General features: G+C 38.3%; 1 protein-coding gene across 5 annotated transcripts in view; it reads left to right on the forward strand.

Moving 5' to 3' along the window:
- Positions 1-21,344, forward strand: part of DPYD (dihydropyrimidine dehydrogenase) — a 359,733-nt gene that overhangs the window by 233,880 nt on the left and 104,509 nt on the right. For all 5 annotated transcript variants that reach the window (XM_048312842.1, XM_048312844.1, XM_048312846.1 and 2 more), the window contains 2 exons: positions 10,713-10,781; positions 13,250-13,333. In XM_048312842.1, the coding sequence (XP_048168799.1) occupies positions 10,713-10,781; positions 13,250-13,333 (153 nt within the window). The remainder of the gene's footprint in view (positions 1-10,712; positions 10,782-13,249; positions 13,334-21,344) is intronic.

Raw genomic sequence — 21,344 nt, forward strand, 5'->3', positions numbered from 1 at the left:
AACCTTGTATGCAGAGCTAGTGGAGATGGTCTTTTAAGTGTTGAAGGAAGTGTGTGACAGTAAGTACTTATTTACTGAACACTTAAACCCAAATAAATATTTTAAAGACTTGTTTAAGGGAGACTTAAATACATCCTTTCTTGTGAGCCACGTAGGTTAAATGTAAACTAAGAAACCAGCAGAGTGCTTTTCTCTCCTATTTCCTGCCACTACACTTCCCAGTCTCACAAATCTCAGGAAGAATGCTTTTTCACCGGTTTATTTTTACGTCTTTCTCTCATTTTTAAGTGCAGGGTTCCTAATCTATTTCAAGTTTAATTTTCTTTTACTTCTTTTTATGTTTAATATTTTTGTTATAAAATTGTACTTATGTTATTTTTTCTGTCTATACATAATAGCTAATTAAAGTCTTATGTTTGGAAAACAAAATACTGAAGCACTATTCCTAAATTTCAGGGTAGCATTTATAAAAATCTGCTTCATTATTCTTGCAGTGTAATGTGATAAACTTCTTCTTAGGCACACCATTCTTGGCCACCTAGCCATTTATGCTCTCTCTATCTAACTGTATTAAAATTTGGATATGCTTGCAGAATGCTTCATTTAAGTTATATCCAGCTCAGATGAAAGTATCTAAAGATTGTGTGATTTTATAGGTACCCCAAATTCTTACCGGAGTGCAGTATGTGTATCTTAAAGCAAAGGGTGGGTATTAAAAATGCATGTGTGTTATATTTGCATTCTCTCAGTGTACTCTCAGCACGCCTCTGGTTCCTAGAAGGACTTCTGCCTTTGATTCTGCCAAAGGCATCCACACTTCACGTGATTTATTTTCAGTTTATCTTTTTGGGAACATACATACAGCTGGGTCATTGATAAAAATCTCACCAACACTAGGTTTTTCAGTGCTTTCATTTAAATGATCATTTGAACGAGGCTATAAACCTGTACAAAATTCAATGCACTTTAATTTTAAAATGTCCAATCACATAGCAATATGCTGAACAAGTTAGGTAACAATTTTATTAAATTTCCACATATACAGTGAAAATAGTAAGGCCTCTTTCAGTTTCTCAGCATCTTCACATGAGCTTCCCTAAAATATGAAGAGGTGGGTCGAACTGGCAGTTGAGGAGGAAAGATTAGTCAGAAGGTAACTGCCGACTTACAGCCCTTAATTTTGTATCTTCTTTGCTGCTGGAGTGTAGCCAAAGAACTACTTGGGTCATCAGACATAACAGCTAGCTACGTAAGTAAGTTCTAATGTCTGCACAGAAAAAAAAAGCTACCCACTCATGAGACTTTTCTGATCATACCACAGATGGGAGCACTGCAGACCTGCCATCAGGAGGTTCAGTGCATAGTAGCACTCTTGTTCGCTGAATTTTTGGCCTGGCTGGGAAGTACCAGGGGATGATAGGAAAGATATATGAAGAGATCGAGTTCAACAGAAAACATGGGTTTTCATCTTCACTTCTTGAAAAGTTCTGTGCCTGCCAGAAAGCAGAGTTTCTTTCTTTGCTAATGGACTATTTTACTGTAATTTTCACCATAGAAATATTTACACATGAAATATTTTTTTCTAAATGAAAGGTTTTGGTGGGGATGGTTCCCACTGGTCTTGCTTTGGCCAGCGAAAAGATCCCATGCTTTTAACCATGTGGGTATTTGCAGGTTGTCTCCAATCATGAGGTGAGCCTGCTCCACTGATCAGGCAGGTTTGGGGCTGTGAAGAACCTCTCTTCTTTGTGAAGTCCCATACCTAGACCAATACCTAGGGAAATAGTATTTATATACTATTTATTTATAGTATTTAAATACAAATAGTATTTAGGGACTGAGAGGTCTCCTCCATGCAGCTGTCATTTAAAGCCATTAGATAATTTCCTGAAGATAGGACAAGCCTTAAAGCCTGTTGCTACACATCTTCTTAACTACCATACCCTCACCTCCCAGAACAGCCTAACTGGAGTGGTTGTGCAAAATCAGGTAAATTATCAGTGCTTTTTAGTGCATCACTATGAGGATGATGGTGCACAGAGAGAGAGTGGGTGAGTTGTGGAGGATGCAACCTGGCTGACAAAATCATTTGCTCCATCCAAGCATCCCTCTGGCACCAGCAATGTCACATGATGAAGTAGATCACAGGGCTCTGAAGTGTAAAAAGGGAGGGGTTTTTCTCTCTGCTCTCTGAGTCACAATTTTCTGCTCGACTAGCACTGGTACTGCTAGCTTTCTTGAGCCTTCAAAATCCAAGGAAGTGAATTAAAAGAAGCCCTGGGGGTGATGGAACAAGAGAAGAGATAGGATGGACTTCCCAGAGATGCAAAGAGACAGATTTGACCCGGGGAATTGATAGCTGACAGAGGGCAGGGGTTAGGAAACTCTGATGAAGTTATTCATTCCATATTTTGTCTCTTTGTATTTTCCGCTGAATTTGTTTTCTAGTAAGTTAAGCAGCTTTGCTGCTAAGTAATAGGGGAAATACATCTGTATATATCTAGAAGCCAAGGTCTGGAAGGGATCTTAGGGTTCCTTTCAGTCAACAGCTGCTCGTTCCCTCCGTGGGAGCAGCCTACATGCCTTGAACATCTTTTTCTCCAGTTGGCTTCCCCTCTCAGAGGGGCACCCTGCAGAGAGTTGCCTGTGCTATTGTGAGAATAAAGAGCAACAATTAGCGAGGTGCTCTAGGAACTGTGGTAAAAAGGACTGTGTGTATCTGGGCAGAGAATTTGATAAGAGAAAAATTTCTAAAGGTGGAGGAAAAAATTCACAAATTTGTGTAGCCTTTTTCTAGCCTTGTCTTCCTTACGTGGTGTTGAGAATCAATAATGTGTCAGCACCCTGGTGTAAAGCTTTTGCTACAGGTCATAGCATGTGTCTGAAATATCATAGAATTAGATATATTCTTTTTCTGTTAGCTTCTCCAATATTGCTTTGGCCTCCTCTGCTTTCTCTTTATATTAAATCAGTGTGGAAAGTACAGAAATACAGCAGGGGTGTGCCAATTCCACAAGGACTTTCAGGCATTGTTAGAAAGAAGTGCTGCCAAAAATTAGTATCTGTCTTCACTCTTCTCTTGGATTCAGCCTTTATTTCCATTCACTCATGCATTTGTTTTCAGTCATTACCAAAGAGACTAAAGGTTGAACTAGGATAGGTTTCCTATGAAAAATAAAATCCCAGAGATTCTATCAAATTTCCAGGGAAGTCTTTAGCCACATAGGTAATTTTCAATGTAATTTGAAGGGTTTACCTGAAGTACTAAAATTTTCAAGAGTCTGTCATAAAATGGACATACTTTTTCTAATCATGCTAAATATTTGAGTTTCCCTGAAGTACTCCATACAGGTGCTATATTCCCTTTCATTGTAGATATGTTTTGGGGAACTCTTATTCCATGGTTCCTTTTTCACCCTTCAGAAGTTACCACTTCTTAATTAGAGTGCCCTGAGTCATGAGAGATGCACCAGATCTTTTTTTTTCCTGACCATTCACTTTTTTTCAGTTGCCTTGTGAATCAGTAGGACTCTCATAAGGTGAGCTTTTGATCTATCCACACTTTCCATGTCTGTGATCTGTGCCTGCACATTTCTGTGTAAGCAGGGCCAAGGGCACAGTAGCTCAACTGCTGCCCTGGTAGTGCTGATGTGGTGCTGAGTCTGACGTGGTAGAGGAGCACTTACGAAACCAAGTACTTCCCTTGTTTTTCTACAGGTGCAGCAAGTTCTAAAGAGCAGCCTGCTTAGCCTTGTGCTCCCATCAAAGACACAATGTTGTGTTTATTTTGCAAATAAAAAGGTTTGTTCATACCTTTTGGGTTGTGTTTGTCTGAGGGTGTTAGAACCTAACAGCTCTAGGCCTGATTTTGAAGTTGTAGCCCAGTGTACTCACAGAAATCCATAAAATAATATCATTAAATAGGTGGGTGTCATTGATAGAAGCAGTCGTCGTGAAAGTAATTGCCTTTAAAAATAAGCATCTCCATTTAGCCTGAGAATAGAATCTTTGCCGTTTTCTGCTCACGCTGATTTCTTTTATGTGATACAGAGCAAATCATAGTATTTTCAAACTTTTATCAACTAGACTTAGTTGTGTACTTATAATGTTTGGCCTGTTTTTGTGTTGCTCTGTTGCATCTAACTTGCCCTTCACTTTAAAAAACCATTCGGAGATCTCACTATAAAGTAACAAGGCAGAGAAAGGGTTTGCTACAGCTGAATAACAACCATACTAAAATCCCCTACTTGTCTTATTTTCATTTACTCAAATATATGTCTTTTAAGTGCAAGTGAAGGAGGAAAACAATGGATGGTTAGAGATTGTTAAATTATTTACTGGAGAGTAAATTCCCTGAAAAAAGAAGAGAGAAGAGAAGGAGAATTGCAGGTCAGCAGTGTCAAGACATTCTGCATTGCTTGGCTTTATCATCATGCAGAATCTTTTTATTAAGGCAGCGCAGAAAGAATAGATTTATGGACTGAAGGTACAATGTTTCATATGTCCATATCCATCTAGATTGACAGTTCCTACCAACATGAATTTCCCAGGAGAGACAGTGTTACTGGTGTCAGTGGATGGCATCATTTACTTCGGTGTTCCATTATTAAATTGATAACAAGATAATTCCTCTGCTTCTCAGAGACATGACAGGTTTTACAATTGTTAACTTTCTTATTGCATGGGATTTGATGTTCTAGGTAGTTTTTAATAAGAAGCTTATTTTTATTTCAGTTCTGCAACAAATCAAAATTTACAAGAATGTACAGAAAAAGAGAAACCAGGCTGAGTGTACACGGCATCAAAATCAGGCTGGTTTCCAGAGGGTTGTTTTTACAGCAGCAAATGTTTGTGCTCCCGTTGTTTTCAATACTGCACATTTGAGCATATTTGTGCAGTACAGAATGTTTGCTGCGCTTGTACTCTTGTCTTGTACAGTGGGTGTTAGAAGTGTTCTGTACATTGGTAATTCTGGCTCTATTGTTTTGAGGGTGATCATTTCATCAGCCAGTGGCCATTTTGGAAAGCAGAAGGCGGCCACAGGCGGCAGTGAATAGCACAAAGCTTCCAAGAGCTTTTCTGCTGGCATGGTGTGACACAGTTGTGACTTGTCCTGAACCTGATGCTGTGCAAGAGGCAGAGTTAGAGAGGAAGGCTCTTGGTGTGAGTTTCGAGAAGGCAGAACATCGGTACCAACCCAAAAAATCCCATGGTGCTGTTGTTATTCCCTCACTGCTTTTTGCTGTTGAGACTGCATCGTAAGAGCTGTTGTGAGGGCAGTCTGGCCTGTGGCCCGTATGTTTGACTTACATGAAGAGCTATGAGAAGTCCATCTGCAGCAGGTGTTTTTTCCATGTAGATATTTGCAAGGTTATTTATTGTGTCATTGAAATTGGATATAGGAGTGCCCTATAAACCATTCTTTGTTAACTTCTCACCAAGCACCTGGTGGACCGTGTGCTCTCATAGCTGCACTTGTGCAGGACCTTCAGGAAAGGTTCCCAGTGCATCAGCCTGTTCTGATGTGTGGGTGAGAGGTGGTGTGGGTCACAACTGAGTGCACGTACCCCACATTCTGACAGATGGGTGATTTTAATGCCGTGGAACAGTGGTTCAGCTGCCCAGAAGTTCTTCTCTCTTTGTATGTTTGTGTAGATGTAGGTACCTTTTCCACTGGTGAATGGTGAACTGAACATCTTATTTTTGCCATTGTTCTAGAAAGATTATATCTTCACTGCCAAGCTCCTTCTTAGAAAATGCTCCGTGAGGAATTTTGATTTAAAATGTTTCAGTTTGTTCAGACTAAGCAGGTCATGTGGTAAGGCTGTACTCTGTTGTTTTAGAAGAAGAAACATGACTTGAAAGGAAGGTTGAGGTCTTTCCATCTGAGCCAAACACAAATACCTTTTGAAATTTAGCTTGGTCAACAATAATGTTTTGGGTATTGAAATCTGGTTCTTAATAAAGTCTTCAATCTCTGCACCCTCTCTTTACACACCAATTATCCTGTTCCTTATCTCTGCTTCCCAAACAAGTAGCTGTTAAAAAACCCAGTCCTTCAGCCTTCTTGAAAGCTCCTCTTGATTTTGCAGCTTTCAGGGGAGCACAGTCTTTTAAAGATGATGCTAAGAATCTCTTTCTATTTTTGCAAGGACTAAGCACATAAAAAATAAAATACTGTGGATTTTTGTCAGTGTTTGAGAAATCAAAGAGGGGTGCATGTTGTGGCCAGCAGCAGAATCTAAATAGAGCATCTATGGACATGATGCAGAACTGCCCTCAAGTCTGGTGCAGCAATGGGAGGGGAGAGGCAGGGAAGAGAAAGCAGAAACTATATGGTGGCTGGATTTCCTGAAGTGCAGGGAGATTATGCACAGGCCTGGAAGAGTAAGTTAGGATACAGGCTCTGGCCTGTGTGAGATGACCAAAATAAATTTTGTTATCATGGGCATGAAGGTAGAGGATTGTGATTTCATTCTATATGTTGAGAATTTTTCTTAAATTTGCAGGAATTGACAGTGTTCACATTTAAATCCAGCCCCCTGAGACTTTTTTTTCAGACCATTTGAGTGCACTGAAACTCCCTTACTCCCTGCAGAGCAGTGCCGGACAAATGGTAGTTGTCAACATAGGGTTTTACTGCTCTCTGGCTTTAAATAGATGTGACCCAAACTAGGCCCAGTTTTGGGGTTTTTTTTCTCCTTCCTTTTGTTTTGCAACCTCTTGCGGTGAATTCCATGTGCTAGGAAAGAAAGATCACTTGGAAACATATGCAGTGGCAAACCTCATCCTTTTTATTTCTTTTAATGCTATTGCATTCATGAGACATCCACACAGAGATAATGGAAGAGAAAAAAAATCATTCACAAGGGAAATAGATTCTACTTGAAGCTTCCAGGGGATTATTATAAACAGGGAGAAAAATATTTTAAGGATTATGAGAAGTACCTTGTCAGTGTTCTTTTAAGTAGAACAACTACTAATGCATTAGTCACAGAATTGTGTGAAATGTAGCTTTTTACTGCTTTAGCTACAGTATATTCATCTTATAATGGTGTCCTAACTGGTACATTACATATCCTCCCTCTTCCATCTCCCTTTCCTCCAACAAAAAACAAGTTTTACTGTGGACCTTTTTGTTCCATGAATGATCAGGAAAATTCTGAACACAGAACAGTGTGTGGTGTTGCAAACATGCATTTGTCCCTTTGTAGGCATTTGGAGAAATTGTCCCTCACCTTGTGTGGTGTCGGAGCGAAAGGCCCTTGTCTGGTGACGTCTGTCACAGTGATCGTCAGGGAGGGACAGAGTCCGCACAGAGTCCGCAGGGCTGCTGTGCTCCCCGGGGCGGGGCAGGGCAGGGCAGCAGCATCTCCCACAACAAGGAAAACAGCAGTTTGGATGGAGGAGAAGAGGGAACAGCAAATACCAGCTATGATTTTGATCTGTGATAAGAAATGGGCCAGTGGTCCCCACTGTGCTTCAATCATGCACGGTTTGCAGGCAGCCCACACTCCAGCTATGACAAAGCTGCAATTTAGTCAACCTTCATTTACCACTTACTACACTTTAGCAGCAGCTTCATTGTAGGATCTGTCAGGAGTCTACTTTTGTAAGCTGGGAAGCGTGGTGCAGCTTCACACTTGTGGCTCAAACCACTGTAATTAAGCTCATGTCAGGTTGCCACTGAAAATTTCAGGAATCAAAAGAAAGGATGTGCCCTCTGCAGATGCTCCTGGACTGGGCCATGTGCTGGACTTTCATGAGATACCAGCTGTTTGGGGCTATTAAAGTTGCAGGGGTGGCAATGTGGTACATGGCATTGTAGGCACTGGAAAAATGAGTGAGAAGAGACTAAGAAGCTGAAATGTGATACAATTCTTGTTTATTACTTTCCAGTAAAACCTCTGCATTTTATCACTTGTAATTCTTACTTTGTTCTTGCTATTCTCTTTTAGGTAGTAGGAGATAATAGTCTGTATTTTCTTTATAAATTTCCATGTGTGATTTTAGGAGTAGATCCAAACCTCAGGCATCACAGATAGTTCCCCTAAATGTTCACACGTGACAGTGATTATTTTTTTGTCATGGGCACTGATTCCAAATGAAAAGACTGTGAAGTTGTTTTGGGGAAGGTCAGTTTTGTTAACACAGAGTGCTGTGGGATATTTTTCCACCTAGGAAATAAGTTTATTTTCAGGTTATAAGAGAACACTGAGGAAAAAAAAAATAATAAAATCCCTACTACTTCTAAATTTTCATTATTCCCTCTGAGATCATGGCTTTCCTGTGAACAGTCATGGCAGAAACATAATATTTGTTTTCAGTTATTTTTGTTATTGTAAACTACTGCTTCTGTCAAAAAGTATTGGCTTAATTTAAAATATGAATCCTAAAACTAATCAATATTAAATAAGCATGTTGTCTTAATTAACAGCTCTTTGAAACATCACAGATCATGTTCCTCCTCTTTTGTACACTCCCAGCAGAATTTCCAAATTTCATTAGTAGCACTTGATGTAACCTAACTCAACTACTTATGAATATAGTCAGCCACCCTTGTTGTCTTACAACTTTTCCCACTGAAAAATTTGGTTTGTTTTAAAGCTCAATTTTGCAGATTTCTGATGTGCTTTGGATTGTGACTGCAACTGTGAAAATCCTTATCATGTTGTCAGTGTCTGAGCTGCTGGGCTGTTTTTTGCTTTAGTTTTAAAAAGCATGAATTTGACAAGATGTGGTTTCTAGATAAATTCCAGTTACTTTAAATTTTTCTCATATATAATTTCTTCAACAGATTTTTCACAATTTTTGCTTTTAAAAATTAAAGTTCTTTAAAAGAGATTTCTGTTTATTTCCAGAGCACTCGATTTATCTTGAATATTCAAACGGGACACAGAGCAGATTTTGTTTCATTAACATTTTACCTATATAGCTATATAAGGTTTTTCCCAATTTAAAAAATTATGGTGTAGGAGAGAGACACTTTATCCCTGTCAGAGTGGAATAAAAGCATGGGCAGTGATGATTGTGTGTGCTTAATGAAAAGTTTGGTCTTATCTTTGTGCCAGAGGTGAGCACAAATGGGCACCTGCAGGCAAGGCAGGCGCTTCATCAAACACTTCCCTTCTCACCAGATTCCTATCCTACAAACACCAGCCAGAAGGAAGGGTGGGTGGGTGGGCAGTCTGCAGGTATGTGGGTTGATTGTAGAGACTCATCAGAGCAAAACAGTGGAAATAATGATGATAAGTGGTATTGTCCTTTTAAATGGCTAGAATGTAACCTCAACATGTCCAATTTTCTCCATACCTGCCTTACTTTTCAAGGTGTGTTTCCTTCCATTTTGAAGATACTACATATCTCCTCCTTCTTATGGAGATAATTTGGGAGTTTACAGTTTCAGCAGTTGTGTGTGTTGGACAATTTTTCTACACCATGCTTTTCTGTATTTGTTTGAAGTGAATGAGTCATTAACCCTCAGCATTATGGGAAAGTTCAAGGGAAGTGTTAAAATGAGGGGGTGACAGATTAAGCCCACCCTAGATATTAATGATGACAGTAAAACTTGCTTGGAAAACAGAAAGATTAAAATCAAATGTCATGTTACCTGTCAATCAAACTTTCATGTTAAAGTTTCATGTAAGAGGGTGAAATAAATAAGAGTGTGGCCAGATGCTTCTCTGTTCTCCTCTGCTAGTGTTGCTTTGAACACAAACTGAGCAGGTAGACTTCTATTAAGTTTTATGATTTCTTTTCTGATTTAACCTTTTAGCTGCTGCAATATAGTTCTCTGTTGTTTTTTCCTTCCAAACATCATTCTTCCAAGAAGTCCTTCATGCAGGAATTCCTGGGCTGAATTCTCTGCTCATCTTACCTCAAATGTATCAACTTCAGAATTTCAATGTCTGATCTTTGGGTGCAAAATACATGATTTTATTTTAGTCTTAAATAGAAATTAGCAATGTCACTTGAACTGCTTATTGACCAGAGGAGTAGTTAACATTCATTTAACAGTAAATAGCACTGTATGCAACTGTGTGTCTAGCTGCCCCCCCACACCCCGAAGAGTCCTAGTAGAACTTATTTTACCTAAAAACATGAACCTCAAAAAAATACATTAGAGGGAGCAGCAGCTAGAGGCAGTTGTTGCTGCCTCTGGGACACAAAATAGTTCTGGCTGGCTGTCATTGTCCTAAAGTTGCATGGTATGAGACTCCAGAGGTCAGGGTTTGATGTGTGCTGGATTCCTGAAGTCAGCTGGAATATTGTGTTCATACACTGCCACATTAGAGTGTAAACTCATGCACTGATGTCTCACCTACCTCTGAACAGTCCAAATGCTTCTTTCATTTGTACTTATGGTGAATAATGACTTCGTTCCTGTGACCTCAGGAACAAGTATGTCTTGACAGTTCCCTGGTTGGCTCTGAGTGTAGGACAGACTTTGTTCTCACTGTGTCACACGACAAAGAGAATGCACATGGATAGACCTTCTTTACAGGCCAGGGATACAATAGATGAGTTTGTTCACTCTTTCTTGTCCCCAGTGAAGTCTGCAGCTGTGTTTCACTCTATAGCTCCTGGCAGATAGCTGGTAGTTCCCATATGCAGGCTGTGCAGTCCATGTCTAGAGTCACAGTAATGTACAGTATTACAAAATCTGCTAACATGGTGTAAAACGATATATAATGCATACATGCTCTTTCCAGGTTCTGATTGCCAGCATCATGTGCAGCTATAACAGGGAGGACTGGACTGAACTTTCAAAAATGGCTGAGGTAATGGTTTCCTAAATGTATTTCTGTGTATTTTTTTTTTTTTTTTTAATTCTCCTTAAAAACAAGAGCTGCAGTAAGGAATTTCTTGAAAGAAATAGATTCAAAGTGAAAAATGAGAATTTAAAACATGTCCATTATAATTTGTTTATTCTATATTTTCATTAAAATGATGGAAATGTAAATTTAAAGGAAATCTGTTCCATAAAAATGGTCCCTTGGATTTTTAAGCAGTAGCTGCAAAGCCTTTAGTCTTTGAATCTATATACTTTTTATTTGCATTTTAAGCAAACTGTATATTATGACAGATGCCCTGATAAAATTTAATTCTGCCTTTGAGAGCCTAACTTGATCTTACCTTGCCTACAGGCGCACTAGTTTGACAGCACTAGAAGAAATTTTGAATATAAAACTCTTGAATATTTAAAGTATAAAGGGCTCATTTAATGCTATTCTAGTTTTAATACAGACTTTCAAAAATGATAGCTGAGAAAGTCAGCATATATAATAGCAGTCAGCGGGCTTTCTATAATATAAATCCAATCTTACAGAAAAGCAAACAGACTAGGCACCTGAAATTTCTGTTCAATTTGAGGAAAAAACTATTTAATAACATGTACCTGTGTCCATAGGGAGTAGTATAAGAGATACTTATCAGGACTGCACTAATTTCATTCAGAAAGGTGTCTATATCTGAATGGAAAGCAAAGTTGCTATGTTTAAATTAAAGTGTGTTTTCCATATAAAGTATCTAAAGGAAATTAAAAGCATAGTATTAACAAATTTAAGCAAAGAAAAAATTAGCTTGTCATTATTGCTAGCATTAGCTCAGATTTAAATGTTTAAATTTGAAATATGCTTTTATATATGTATGGATGGAGGTGTGGATACCTTGAATTTGTGTTTTCATATGGCAGAATGTTTGGACATCATTGTTTCTTTATTCAGTGTTCTAAGCCCTCCTGTGGTTATGTGGGACGACACTTCTTGATTTTCTTTGAGCATTTTAAACCTATGAGGAAAAAAGTCACTTTGTGGACTTAGAGAAGTGAAATTAAACATTATCAATAATTAGCTTGGTGATCTTCAGCACTAGTTCAATTTATACCTGTATTTACCTAATAGAACATGAAATCATATTTTGGAATCTGTGCTTGACAGAAGCAGTGCCACTTTTAAACTGACTGAGATGGATGGCTTTTTTGTGCTATTTGCTCCTGATTTTTTAATCCGGTGGTACTGCTGTCCAACTTTAAGACACATATTTCCAATCTGTGCTTGTATTTATGTTACTCCTATAGAAAAAAAGTGGTTCTTTAAATGCAGTCAATGATGTGTAAACCTATGTGATACAACATTCTTCTGGGAAGTAGTTGTTGGTGTCTGCCCTGTGGAGAGCAGCAGTAGTTTGGGGTGCCTGGGAATGCGCAGCTGAAGAGCAGGGATGTTTAATGGCATGCGTAGGATCCTACCTAGGAGGTAATAGATGTGGCTTTCATCAGAGCAGAAGCTCCAGAAGGTACCACAGTGTCTCAGCAGGAGGACGACCTATTCATCCAAAAGGTCAGCTTGTCAGGGCGGCCGACAGCACCGGCTGCAGCGCGGCATGGCCGGGCTCCTGGAGCCGGCCAGAGTGGGAAGGGGTCCTGGGAGTGATGGATGGCTTCTCCCCTGCTCACGCACTTTGGGAGTTGCTGAACCATGGCCACACAGCAGGCAAAGTTACTCCAGTTCAATAAGCAAAAACAAAATGCAAATGCAAAACAAAACCCTAGTTAGAGCCGCTGGAAGGCAACAGGAGAGATGTTCATGTCAGGCTGGAGCGGTTCAGCAGAAAGGAAGAGAGCGAGCCTCTGTGTGCTGCCCTCGGACAGCTCGGCTCCTTCCCCTTGTAATTGTAACTAATTGAGGGCGATGAACAGAATTAGCATGAATAATATGTTTGTATAGACTTTTTTTTAATTACTCTCTTGTTCTTCAGAAACAAATTTATTTAATGACAAAAGTTATGGCACAGTACAGGCACCTGCAGAAAATTTGGAGACTAAATCCATTAAAGCAAAAAGGAAAAATTTACTACTGAGTTACAGTTCTTCAGAGCACAGCAACACCTGTGTGATACTGACTGCCAGACCTCTCTCTCAGTGCTGCTCTTAGGCCCTGTAATTACATTTCATTGTTTAGCATTTTCCAGAACCAACTCTTTATTCTTTTCCTATCTTTTTACTTGGTTTTTTACTCTAATTCCTTAATAATTTTTGGAAACCACATCGGTTTTTGAAGTTTTTATCTCTAATGATCAACATGCTTGTTTTTTAGGATATCATAACCATAGCTTTTTCTCTTATAAAAAAATAAAAATAAATCAAATGTCTAAAGAAATCTATATAAAATGAACAGTAAGTGCTACAGGAAAGAGTACGTTACTTGAAATTAATTTTGCAATTTTTTTCCTTTTTCATGTTTCATAGGTTGCTGGTGCTGATGCGCTGGAGTTAAATTTATCATGTCCTCATGGTATGGGGGAGCGAGGCATGGGACTGGCCTGTGGGCAGGTAGGATTGTAACCACAATCTCTTTAATGTCTCTCCAGCTATCCTGCACTGCCACATTGATAGTTACACCTCAGGGGTCAAGACACAAGCAGCAGATTACCAGCTTGAGATTTTTAGGTTGAATGTGTTTAAATATTTACTGATGAAAGGAAAAAAAAAAAAGAGAAACTGAGAATGTACAAAATGCTTGGTTTTGCTGAGAACAAAAATGCATTATGTATTTGACAAGGAACATGATGAAAACAAATAATTTCGAAAAAGCACTTGGACAGAATTTGTTGATTTCCATTTCAGTGCCCTGTAGATATCTTTTAAATCACAACCTAGTAACTACTGCGTATGTCAGTAATGATTTTGAAGGACATGAGGTATATACACATTTAGTTTCACAATTTTTAACATATGAACCTAACTGTATTTCAGAATCACAGAAGAGACCATACATTCTGGTAGTACTATGTTCAGTTAACATCTTCTCTTATAATAAAAGCCTGTGTTCTGTAACCTATAGATTCATTGGTTTATACTGTTTGTATTGGAATTACCATGCCTGATGTCTCTGCCATGCAGAAATCTGTTGCAGAGCTTGTCAATATATCCCATGACTTCAGTTAGGAGAATGTGTGTTGTTTTGCCCACTGAAAGAAAAGATACACATACCAACCCTAATTCTCATACTAATATCCTTTTGAAGTTTGTAGATTTTTGCATGTTTTTGTCGTGGTTTGAAATTTGTTTTGGCTCTGAAAAATGCCCAAATGTGGTGAATGGAAGGTCTCTGAAAAATCTTGGTTCACAGTCTACCAGGAGAGATTTTCTAGAGTTTGACTGTCAAAGTTTCAGAATTATGAACCTTGCTTGCTTTCCCATCTTAATACATTTTGGGGACAGGGGGAAGAAGAGGAGGAATGGGACGCAGAGTGGGAATCATGATTATATACCCCAAAAATCGATATAGTGTTATTTGCTTGGCCCCTTTGTAGAGGGCTAGTAAGCATCTTAATTCATCCTCACTTCCTCAATTAAACACAAAACTTCTAAGAACTGAGGTGTGGTTGGATAACTAAATCATTAACTTTCTAAAATCCAGCAGGCAATAGGAACTGTAATCAGTGCAACACTTCCAGTGGATGCACTTCCAAGTATAGCTTTATCATAGCATAACAATACTGTCAGGCAGAGTGCACTGGGCATTTTATTGTTTTCTGTGAACAAAATTATGTCAATCTGGTCCATGCCATAGATCATTATTTTTAATGAAAGTAATCTGGATGCTTTTTATGGCCAGTGGTCATTTACTCAAGTTATGATGAAAAATGGGAGAGAATCACAAAAGCCCTCCAGGATAACACTAGCACAACAGTAGTAGTTATTACTATTTTTTTCTCTGAATTGCATTCAACAACAAATTGCTATTTTAGCCATCTCTCTAAGTTTTTGAAGAAATTCCCACCCTTCAGTGTGCAGAGAGTAACTCAGTAGTTTGGCTTGCCCCTGCCTGAGAAGGCAGGGCACTGTGAAAGGTTCAGGCTGGTCAGGGAGAGCCCTGGAGGTTCCACACAGAACCTGAAACAGGCTCTTTCCAAGCATGGGGTTTTTTTATTTTTTTAAGTGTGTGTTATTTCCAGCTTTCAGGGGTTGGAATAATATATGCATGTGAAGTTGCTTAGATGTATAGTCAGTAGGGAGCTGTCTGGCTACAAGAGTTTTTACGTATCTTTCAGTTATTGTAAAATCAGAGAAGCAAATGCAAAATCTGAGCACTCAGGGCTATTGTGTGGATTTGTGACTCTCCATGGAGGAGATCAGATCCATAAAGAAAGAAGATTACTTTATATATACATATATGTTTTTATAATAATAAAATTTCTGTCTTTCCCATACAATATGGATATCCTGTGGAATGTTTAATATATACTACTCTTGCTTAAACATTTTCTTGTGTTTTCTTAACTGTCTTATCAAACTGAGAGCTCAGAAAAGAATCAACTTCTCTAGATGAATAAATGAATAAAACAAGCCATGTTTAGAGCACTAGATCCTGATGGTCTTCCTCAGAGTTGGCTAAAATTAAATCATAGTGATTTTAAATGTAGATTATCGTTGCAAAGGGTGGGGATAAACTGGATTAAGTAATGATATGTGCAACAAGATTTATCAGTAGCCCTTCAGGGGGATAAAATGTGTGGTGGCCCCTGGAGGCTCCATCAGAAGATACAAAAGTGCTAGATAGTATTTTGGTATTTTAGTATTATTTTTTTTTTTCCCCCAGAGCTGAAGTCAAATAGGTCATACATGGGTGCTGTGGGGAAGACAGGGCTCAGATATGCTCAGGAAAAAAAAACCACCACTTGATATCTAGAAGTCAGGGCATAAGGCTTTGAGAGGCAGAGCAGCTTTCCTGGTTGTACACTGAAGCAGGTTTTCTTAAATCTTTTTGATAACATAATCCATGTCTTCATAGGAAATTTTTTCAAGGATTAGGCCTCTTTCATGCCTAAGCACATTAAATCCTCAGGAAACTACAGAAATTGCTGAGATGAAAAATAATGGCAGAAAAATGGGTATTTTTACTATTTATAATGTCTAACATGTTCTGCCTTTTTGTTGTTTAAAAAAAAAAAAAGGGAAAGGAAAGGTTAATTACACTGTCTACTTTTTCTTCTCATTCCAATTCCTATGGTGTGCCTACAGGGTAAGTGTAGAAATCTGGGAACATCAGATTTATTTTTCTCTATCCTATTTTGTTATCTACTCTCAAATGCTTTCACTGTTTTGTATCAGCTGAAAATTAAAAAAGGTCCTGGTGTATCCAAATTATATATATAAAAATTGGTACTAAGTATGGCTGTTTCTTTTATACTGAATTACAGTTCTCAGCTTTTATTTGATTTTAATTCCAAGTCATTAGTGCAGACACTCTGGCGCCCAAACAGCGTAGCTAGCCAGAGGGTAATATTAAGAGGCATCTGTATTGCTGCCAATAAGTTACTTAAAGCTGGTTCTGTATAAAATGTCAATTATATTTACTAATGCCGATTAATGATAATAAAGTTAAGGTTTGTATTCTTTCATAACAGTCTGCAACTGTATAAAAGTGGATATCATTAAAAATTTGTCATTAAGTTGACCAGCACTAATGCACAGATTTTCTTTGAATCAGATAACCTATATGTACAAAACATTTAGTATTAAAGACAATATGGTGAACAGCAGATTATTTAAAAATGACAGTATCCCTTTCCCACTGTACTTCATTGCTGTACTAATTTTAGCATAAAATCCTGAAAATAATAAATCAAGCATGTGAGATGGTAGTGCTCACATTCCAGTGTCTAACTTGTGGTGTTGTATTTGTGGTGCATTTTTTGTCCTTCACTCCTTCACTGGAAACCATGCAAAGATGTTTAATTTCTTTTGTCTTACTATCTTTCTAAAAAGTGGCATTGAATTCATTCAGAATTATTAATGTCATGAAATCAACAAATTTAAGTGTTTGCCTTTTTGATTTTGGTTTAAAGGTCAACAAGTCTCTCCAGCTGCTCTGCCGAGAATGAATAAATAGCTAAATTGAGTCGGTAATCTGGATTTACTTTGCACTCCTGCTACGATGAAACTCCAGGTCTAAGAGCTTTAATGTGCATCTCCCTAGAAACATTAGAATAAGATCGATTAGGACAAATGATACCCAAAGTCTTCTAAAATATCAGAGAGTCTCCTTGGCCTAGTGGGCAGTGAAAAACAACAGAAGGAGGAAAAGAGCAGCCTGCAGCTACCTGAGAGGATGTGACAAAGATGCTGCAAGAGTAGCTACAAAGAGGGGAAGATTATTCACTATCATGTCAGATGATACAGCAAGGGGCAAATTGCAGGCTGAATGTTTCAAATTGCACATTAGGAAAAAAATTCCCCAACAAGGTGATGCAGATCAGGAACATGGTGTCATGGGGGGCTGTGTACTCTGCATCTCTGGAGTTTTTAGGGCTCAGGCAGGCAAAGCTATGGCCAACCTCACTGGTGTTGGTGGTAGTCCCACTCCAAGTGGGAGCTGCCAGTACCTGCCCTCCTGGAGTCCATTCAGACAACCATTTCTGTGGATTCACCCAGTTCAATTCCTAACCAAAGGCACGGCATTCTTTGTACTGGGGTAGGAAATGAGTACTGGATAAAAGGAAGCGCTAGGACTTAGATGTTCACATGGAGTAAGATAATCAGTATGAACAAGGAGATCTCAAGTCAAAAGCAACAAATCTCATATTCAGAGATCTCAGCCTAAGTGCAAGAACAGAGATTCTTCATGCTATAAGCAAATATTGTAAAAGTTAATAACATCCTGGCATATAACTCTTTCTCATTAATTAGTCATACCTTCAAACCTCCAAAATATAAAAAATCTTTGCCTGTCTCAGCAATCTTAGCATTTAAGCTCTAGGTCTGGGGAATTGTTTGGGGTTTTTTTTTAGTTTATATTGAAGAAGGAATGTATATGTCTCTTGTGAGCACTGAAATCCAGATCCTCGTGGTTTAACTATTCAGATTATATGTAAAATGAACTTGTTTTGTGGTTCTTTTCTTACCTTTATTTTCATTTTACTTCAGCTGTACTTGCTACAGCCTCTGCTGCTGGCTGTGCTTATTGCCTGCAATTAGGAGGCAAGTTTCATAAAAGCCTACATTGCCTCATTCAGAAGACGACAAATCTGTCAAAAACAAAAAGAAAAAACACCCCAAAGCCCTGGTTACTCTGCAAAGATGAGAGCTGACTGCATGGCACAATTAGATTTGCTCTGCTGTACCTTGGATATAGGAAAGATGAGGCTGCTTTTTAATTGAGGTGCACAGCATAGCATGCTAATTCGCTGTTGTTCTGCCAGCAAGGAGCTTGAAGTATTTTAAATAAATGATGCCCCAAACAGAATTTGATTATATCTGTGTTCATGTGACATTTACTATCAGCCTACAATAATATGCTGGTTAAGTATAATTCATTGAGTCCTGCAGGCAGTATTAGTTCTTGCTCTTCTCTTCTGTAGCAGTTATTGCAACAAATTAATGCAAAGTACAGCAGAGTGGTGCTACACTGGGCTGTAGCAGCAGTATGAAATGGTCACCCAAAATCCAGTATAAACCAGTGTGAGTGCGGTTTGTGTTGGTGTTTGGGGTGGAGTTTCAGGATTTGTATGTCTTCTTGTTCTCTTGCACTGGCTGCTTTCATGCATTCTGGCTGGTTCTTAAGAATATAAGTCCTAGCTGATCTCAGTGCCTTTGTGTCTGCCACTGGCCTCTGTTGCTTTGGGCCGTATTTTGACCAAATGACCTCTTTCAGTCATGTTTTTCAGAGTGCAGACTGTTTCAAAGGCACTGTAAGTTCCATAAAACTGGGTGGCTGGGGAGGGGAATTGCCTGCTGCCCAAGCAAATGGATATGAAGAGGAGCCTTGATAGTTCAACTGAGGGAGAAGCTCAGCAGAGGCAAAAAATTCAGTCCCTCAAAAACAAGGACTCCTTGGCTGAGGCAGTGATGCTGTTACTCTGTGTGTGCAGGGATGAGCTGCACTGGGCAGTGTTTTGCTGGGAGGCAATCTGGGATGTGCAGGAAGAAGGGATGCTCCTGATTGCCTCCTTCAACTCCTGCAAATGTTGACCTAAGCACACTTTTTCACAGGTCAGGAGATGTGTTTTGTGGACTTACGTTCATGGTCCTTTATGATAATTCCATTTTGTTGTTCAACCTCTTTGGATTCCCTTTTCAACCTTCTCTGTTGTCAGATGTCTCTTTCTTTTCTTTTTCTATTCCTTCCTTCTTCAAAACTCTCCTCATAAACTAAACCCTGTGCTGAGTTGCTTTCAAAGTAAAAATTGACTCATGAGCTATTTCACTTGAAATCCGAGCAGGAAAATCTTGCTGGCTTTATGGTCACTCCGGGTTACATCATTCACCTTCCTTCATTCACGTTCCTCCAGTACCTGAGAAATCACTTCCTTTTCTGTTACCATTGCAGGATTCAAGTGTGATTAAATGTTGTGATTTAAATGGATTTCTTGCATGTGTCCTTTATGTCCTCATATATTCTATCTTTTGTAACATGTAGAAGGAGACAATACTTAATAATGAGGTATGACAGTTAATTGGTGTTTTGTCTAAAGAATTCTGCTTTTCATACACTCAAGGAGAAATGAATTGAAATGCAAAGTTTAATAAATTCATCATCAGAACACTGTTCTGTAATTTTATATTGTGGTTTGACAACATTTAATCCACTGTTATTGCTTTGAAGGATTTCTAATTGAATTACTCAAAAGACAAAATGGAAAATAAAAAGGGATTATAAACACGGCAGTAATGTTAACAGCACTACCAACTTGCTGAAACTTTTTAATGACATGCTATGGCTGTTAATAAGGTTTTAAATACTGTTTATGTGTGGTGACTTATATTTATGTAAGGAAAGCATTCTCTACAGAATGTATTTTCTCAGGAAATGTAAAAGTGATTCTGTTTCCTTGAAAATCATGAAGACATGGAAGCAATTTGGGTTTACACTTATTTTCAGTCTTACTATGGTGGAAGCGTTTCTGCTGAAATTCACATTATGGGTGACAGATTACCAGAGAAGGTTAGTTTGGTCACAGTATCAGTGACCTGCTGTTGTTTGGCTGTTTTAATGACACTTCAAGATTTTGGCTGTTTTAATGACACTTCAGTAGCCTAACAGCAACGAAGTGTATAATGAGTGCTTCCCATAAAGGAACAAACCCTTTTAGTTTTTTTTTTAAACCAAATGGCAACCTGCACTTGTTCTTGAAGTTGTATTTTAATGCCCTGAGAAGTTTTCAGAAAAGGGAAATGTAGGAAACTTGAGCAAATGTCCAGGCCCTTTGGATTGCCTTTGGATATGTGATTGCACCATAAGGCTTTGCAGTTTTTTGTAACCATATCTGGTAAACAGGATTTAGTGGAAACAAAGTCATCACCAACAAGTAACTGTTCAGGAAAAATATAATATTTTAAGATTGTTTATGTTGGTGCACATGAATAATTTTTTCTTTTTATGGTTTCAGTTTTATGCCAGTGTTTGATAAAGTTAACTAGCAGTGTATTAACTAATCTCTTCACTGCCTGCCCGAGAGTTTTCAGGACTACATTCATATTTTTTTAAATTTTGCCTCAGCTCCTAGTAAACTTAGTTTGTTGGGAAGCTTGCTCTTTACAGTAGGCCAAATCTGAATACATGCCCACTTGATGACCATTTTAAAACTAAGTGGCAAATTCTTCTCAGAGCATATGTTTTAAATTCCCTAGTTTCATGTTTCAAATGTTTATGCTTTCCTCAATTATTTAGTGTTTTCTGCCTTATTATTATTGGAAATGACAGAGCTTGCCTACCTGACCACAAGAGAAAGCTATTTGTAGCTGCAGCATTCACATATTCAAGTTCTGCGCTTCCCTTTTACATATTTCATATATGACATAAACCTAATCAAACCTTTATGCCTCCTAGCAGGTGACCTCTGCATGAACTAAAGAGCTGAAATATTATTTAATCATGCTGCATACCACTTTTTACAGTGCTATGAGAAACATTAGTTTGGCTGGCTAGGAACAACCAAGATAAAATACTTTGTTCTGTCAGGGTTAAAAAGACATTTTTATTAGTGAATGCTTTACATATACCAGTGCTGTTGATAAATAAATCCTTCCAGTCAGTGTGTCCGAGAAGTTTCTTAAGGGTAAATGTGACAGTTTCCTATTTTTCACTTGGACTGTTTAAGCCCAGTTAGTATTGGAACAAATAATTTGTTAACTTGAACTGCCAATCTGTGCATCAACCTTTCAGGCCAACTATTATTAACCTTTATTCTGACAATCAAAGAAAATAATCTGATTTAAATGCCTTTAATATTGCATTAAAATCAATAGCTATAAATACTCATTGCTAAAGTTTTAACAGACCTGTCACAATGAAACAAAAGGAGATTTTTCCCTTTCACGTAAGGTAACCATAAACATA

This window comes from Corvus hawaiiensis, chromosome 9, assembly GCF_020740725.1.
Source record: "Corvus hawaiiensis isolate bCorHaw1 chromosome 9, bCorHaw1.pri.cur, whole genome shotgun sequence".
NCBI lineage: Eukaryota > Metazoa > Chordata > Aves > Passeriformes > Corvidae > Corvus > Corvus hawaiiensis.